The 4,909-nt window shown below is 62.1% G+C and overlaps 2 protein-coding genes across 2 annotated transcripts in view; one reads left to right on the top strand and one right to left on the bottom strand.

Moving 5' to 3' along the window:
* TMEM115 (transmembrane protein 115) overlaps nucleotides 1-2,184 on the top strand; it is a 3,540-nt gene extending 1,356 nt beyond the window's left edge. Inside the window, exons 2-3 of the mRNA XM_026857604.1 lie at nucleotides 6-787; nucleotides 1,513-2,184. Coding sequence (XP_026713405.1) covers nucleotides 6-787; nucleotides 1,513-1,714 — 984 coding nt within the window. The 3' untranslated portion in view covers nucleotides 1,715-2,184. The remainder of the gene's footprint in view (nucleotides 1-5; nucleotides 788-1,512) is intronic.
* A 127-nt stretch (nucleotides 2,185-2,311) lies between these two features.
* On the bottom strand, nucleotides 2,312-4,903 carry LOC113484679 (cytochrome b561 domain-containing protein 2; the record flags this gene model as incomplete). Its single annotated transcript, XM_026857145.1, has 2 exons — nucleotides 2,312-4,577; nucleotides 4,811-4,903. Coding segments are annotated over 2 exons (597 nt in total), but the record flags the coding sequence as incomplete, so codon positions are not given.
* Nucleotides 4,904-4,909: the final 6 nt, after the last annotated feature.

The raw sequence follows: 4,909 nt of genomic DNA, 5'->3' as shown, positions 1-4,909 counted from the left end.
TGAAGTCGCTGAGCGCCGCCGTCTTCCTCCTCTACCTGCTCTCCTTCGGCCTGGACACGGCCTACGGCCTGGGGGTGACCCCCGGCTACCTGCTGCCTCCCAACTTCTGGGTCTGGACGCTGCTGACGCACGGGCTGGTGGAGGAGCGGGCCTGGGGCCTGGCGGCCAGCCTGGCCACGCTGGGGGCGGCCGGCCGGCTGCTGGAGCCCCTCTGGGGCGCCCTGGAGCTGCTGGTCTTCTTCACGGTGGTGAACGTCTCGGTGGGGCTCCTGGGGGCCCTCGCCTACTTCCTTACCTACGTGGCCTCCTTCCACCTCGCCTACTTGTTCGCCGTCCGCATCCACGGCGGGCTGGGCTTCCTCGGGGGAGTCTTGGTGGCCCTCAAGCAGACGATGGGGGACAGCACTGTCCTGAAGGTGCCCCAAATCAGAATGAAGGCTGTCCCCATGCTCCTGCTCCTTCTCCTGTCTCTGCTGCGGCTTGCTGCCCTCGTCGAGAGCAATGTACTGGCCTCGTATGGCTTCGGCCTCCTCTCCAGCTGGGTCTATCTCCGTTTCTACCAGCGACACAGTAGAGGCCGCGGAGACATGTCTGACCATTTCGCCTTTGCCACTTTCTTCCCCGAGATCCTGCAGCCCGTGGTGGGTCTGGTGGCCAACCTGGTGCACAGCATCCTGGTGAAGGTGAAGGTCTGCCGCAAGACAGTCAAACGCTATGATGTGGGTGCCCCGTCATCCATCACCATCAGTCTGCCGGGGACAGACCCCCAAGATGCCGAGAGGAGAAGGTACCACTTGCTCTGCTTCCGTGGGGATCGTGGTTATGGGCAGCAAGAGTCGGGTTTAAAATCCAAATGAGGAGTTGGGGAGATTAGGGTGCAGGGTGTGAAGAGGGGGGCCTTCCCCAGGGGATCTGCTAGGGGCTGTCCTCCCTGCCATGGGGGTGGTGGGTTCTTGTCCTGCTCTTCCAAATGCGGAGCAGTGGTGGAAGTGCAGAGGAAGAGTGAGGAGATTCTGGGCAAGGGGCAGGCGGAGTTTGGGATCCCTGCAGGAGAACGGGGATGGCATCTGCTGCAGGTGTGTACCCCCTGCTCGTGGCAGCCCTGCACCCGTCGTCCTGGCACGGGGAAGGGCAGTGAGTCAGCCCCACGCCCCAGCCCTCCCGCACACCTGGCATTGGCCTTTCCGACTCCCAGCAGGAAGTTTTGGTCAAGGTGTTGGCGCTTCACTTTCCCCTGCCTTGTTTTACTCCTTTCTTCCCCCGTTCCTGGAGCCGCCTGTGCACTGCCTGACAGCTTCCGAGCGCACCACGTGGCATGAAAACTCTGCGTAGGTGGTCTGGAAGTGCTGTGGTCTGGGAGTTCGAGTGAGTTTCTTTGGGGCAGTCCCAGGCACTCTGGGTCATATCCAGCACTGCTGAATCCACCCTCTCCTGCCGGGAAAAAGGCAGGGACAGGTTTGCACAGAGCCCCATGGGGCAGAGCTGTTAACCCACCTATCCCTTGCCCTGCAGGCAGCTGGCCCTGAAGGCCCTAAACGAGCGGCTGAAGCGAGTGGAGGACCAGTCGGCCTGGCCTAGCATGGAGGATGACGAGGAGGAGGCGGCGGCAGTGAAGGCCGACAGCCCGCTGCTGCCTGACCCCAGTGCAGCTGGGAAGGGTGCTGGTCAGGAGTCCAACCTCATCACCTTCCAGGATGCCCCGTCCCAGCTGTGACGGGCCGACATGCCGCCCCCCTTCCCCGCCCCATCTCCGTGGGAGAGCTGCTAACCCCCCTTGTGTCCCCCCCCGCAGTTGGGACGCTCGGCGGGGAGTGGGGACTCCTCCTGCGGCAGAGGCAGGGGGGCTACCTCATTCCAATGCTTTGTTGCCGCTCACGGCCAGCACCGGACCCCCAGGATGACGATGCTGCCGCCACCACAAGGATGGGGGTTCTCGAGCCGCTCCCCTCAGTGCAGGGCAGGCCACGGACATCGAGACACCGGCAGCAGGGGCTGTTTCAGGAGGGGGATGCGGGGCTGATCCCTGCCCCGATGCCACTGCGCTTGCCCACGCCGGAGCAAAGTCAGCAGCACTTCCTCGCTTCTCTGCCCCAGGGGTTGGCCAGAGCACTCAACACTTACTTCCTCCTTTCTGAAGGTAGTTTTGTCTCTGAGGGAATGGGAAGGCTGGTGGGTTTCTTTTCTGAATCCCTTTCCCGCGAGGACCCTCCCCAAGCCCTTGCAGGAGCTTGCCATGACTGATGAGAGGTCTGCCAGGCAGGGGGACAGGCTGCTAGGCAGGAGGGGGCCACCCAGCCCCTCACAGCAGTGGCCCAGCACTGCCAGCTCTGGGCTTTCTGCATGGGGGGTTCTCTCCTCCCTCTCCCACCCCCAAAGCCAGCCCTACGAGGACCGGTGCCCTCGGCTGCTCCCTGGCTAATCCGTTTGTCAGATTACACTAGAAGCTGGAATTAATTTTTACGGTGGGGCTCTCGCTGCTTCCTCCAGCAGAAGGTTTTCTTTCCTTCGGGTAGAATATGAGCTCCCCTTCTCTTTCCCTCCCTCTGTGTTGATGGGCTTTTTTGTTTTTCTGGATGGAGAGTATGCTCCCTGCGACAGCCTCCTCGCAGTTCCTGATCCCCTGGGCAATCCCCAGCCCAGGACATGGGTCGATGATGTTGTGATTATTTTTTTAAAGGACCACAAGAGGTTTTGTCAACTGGGAAAAACACAGACGTTTCGGTATCAATAAAGAGTTCTTTGAAAGAGTCGGCTCCTGCAACAGAGGGCAGGCAGGGCAGGGGCTGGGCACAGAGCAGCCCCCAGGGGCCCTTGCACAGGAGCCTGGGGAGGGGGTTTCTTCCTGGGTGCTCCCTGCAAGTTGGGAGAGACCCTTTGTAAGCAGGAGGTGGGAAATCTGCAGGGGGAAAATGTCTGTCTGCACCCCAAAACCCTCCTGGGTAGTAAAAAGGGCTTGTTGCACTGTAGCTGCCTGAAATCTTTATTGAGTAAAAGCTCTGGATACAGAGGAATTTCCCAGCCCAGGAGCTGCTCCCAGCTCTCCAGCCCAGCCGAGAGCAGGACAGGTGCTGAGGAGCTGCGGGGCCACTGTGCCCGAGGGAACCTCACAGCATCCAGCCGCCCCACTGGCAGGTGGGCTGGAAGGCAGGTTCTTGTGCTGCCGAGGTGAGGAGGTTTTTATCTGCCTTCCCCAGGGTTGTTTTGCAGGCTGGCTCAAGGGCTTGTCCCCCAGGCCTGCACCAAGCCCCGCTCCCCAGGTACTCACAGTTCCCTGTGCCCCTCAGAGGGACAAAACAGGCCTGTGCAGGCTTCCGGCTTGCAGCCCAGCTCAGTAATTTGCTCTGTAAAATGATCCCCAACTCCTGCCAGGTTGAAGCTTTGCTGTCCCAGCTGGCGGGAAGGATTTGTGCGTGGCAGTGAGTGCCCAGAACCACAGCTGTTGGGCAGGACTGACTGGGCGGGTCTTGGGGAGCCCTCAAGTTCCTGCATGGGGCTGCACTGTGGGGATGTACCACTGTCCCATTGCATATGCCTTGGGTGCTGCCACCCTGCTCAGCCCTCCTGTGGCTGCAGCCACAACTATGCCCTGCACCTTTACTGGCCAAGCTGCCTTCATGGCAGGAGAGGTGGTGCGGTGCCTGCTGCAGCCTCCCAGGCGAGCAGGGACTCCCCGCCCTCCTCACCAGGAACGCAACAGCTCCTGTCCTGCCTGCTCCAAAGCAGCCCTGGGTGGTAAGGGAAGGGAGAAGAAGCAGGAATCCTGAGTGAACCCTCTGGTTCCCAGCACTGAGCACCAAGCTGCCGCGGGGACCAGCAGCTTCACTTGTGCTGGGAAAAGTCCCCACCAAGGCAGGCATGAGGTGGGCAGCCCCTGCTTGCTCAGTGTGACGCACATTGTAGCTGCTCCCCAGGGACGAGACACTACAGACAATCCAGGACTAACGAGAGACGAGTAAGTAGAAATCAAGTTCTGGGGAGACCCTATGTGAGCAGAGGACCCACACAGGGGGCTGCAAGGGAGAGCCCTGGCCTCGCTGGCTCACACAGGGGAAGTTCAGATATGCGCCAGGCCTTCAGTGCTGGCTCCGCTTGCGGTACAGGTAAGCGTTGCTCACCTGGTTCATGATAACCAGGCTGGTGAGAAGGGGACACAGCATAGCGAGGTACCAGGAGACACTGGTCACCGAGGCGGTGAACCACAGGGAGCACATGCCCAGCATCAGGCTGGCACAGCCCAGCAGGTAGCCCACCAGCCCCGAGGTCGCATGGTACAGCTTGAGCTTGGCCAGCGTCCAGTTCTTCATCAGCTTGGGGTAGAGCAGAAGCACCCCTCCCGCACACTGCCCGCTGGCATACAGCACGGTCAGCAGCCCCGTCAGGCCATGCCAGGTCACGAAGTGGGCCTTGCCGTTCAGGTGCTTGTTGTAGGTGATGATGCCCAGCCCCAGGAGGGCGCTGAGGAGGGCGAGCAGCTGGAGGGCCCAGTGTGCCCGCACTTTGACTTTGCGGGAGAAGGAGCGGAGCAGCGAGGTCTCCGGGGAGAATATCAGCAGGGCTTCCGTCATCAGGAACGAGAACTGGGAGACAGAGGGCAGGGCGATTGCAACCGGCCGCCCCTACCCCTCCGCCACGGCTGGGGGCAGAACCGGCAGCGGGTCTACGTCTCCCGGGGCTCAGCCTCCCACCACCCACAGAAAGCAGGGGGGCCTTAGCCCCTGCGCCGGGTGCTCCCCGCTAGCAGGGCCCCTTCCTTCTCCCCGAGGGAGGCGCCCATGGCCGGGGGGCAGCCCGGGGAGACGGCGGGACTTACCGCGAGGGCCATGAGCAGCGGGTGCCAGGAGAAGAGGCCTGCAAGGGAAGGGCAGGCGCTGAGGTGAGCTGAGAGGCCCGGCCCGGCCCGCCCCCCCCG

Source organism: Athene cunicularia (genome assembly GCF_003259725.1).
Source record: "Athene cunicularia isolate RWA chromosome 12 unlocalized genomic scaffold, athCun1 chr12_part1, whole genome shotgun sequence".
In the NCBI taxonomy this organism is placed as follows: domain Eukaryota; kingdom Metazoa; phylum Chordata; class Aves; order Strigiformes; family Strigidae; genus Athene; species Athene cunicularia.
The sequence above is the reverse complement of the archived record's forward strand: the minus strand, read 5'-3'. Positions and strand labels throughout refer to the sequence as shown.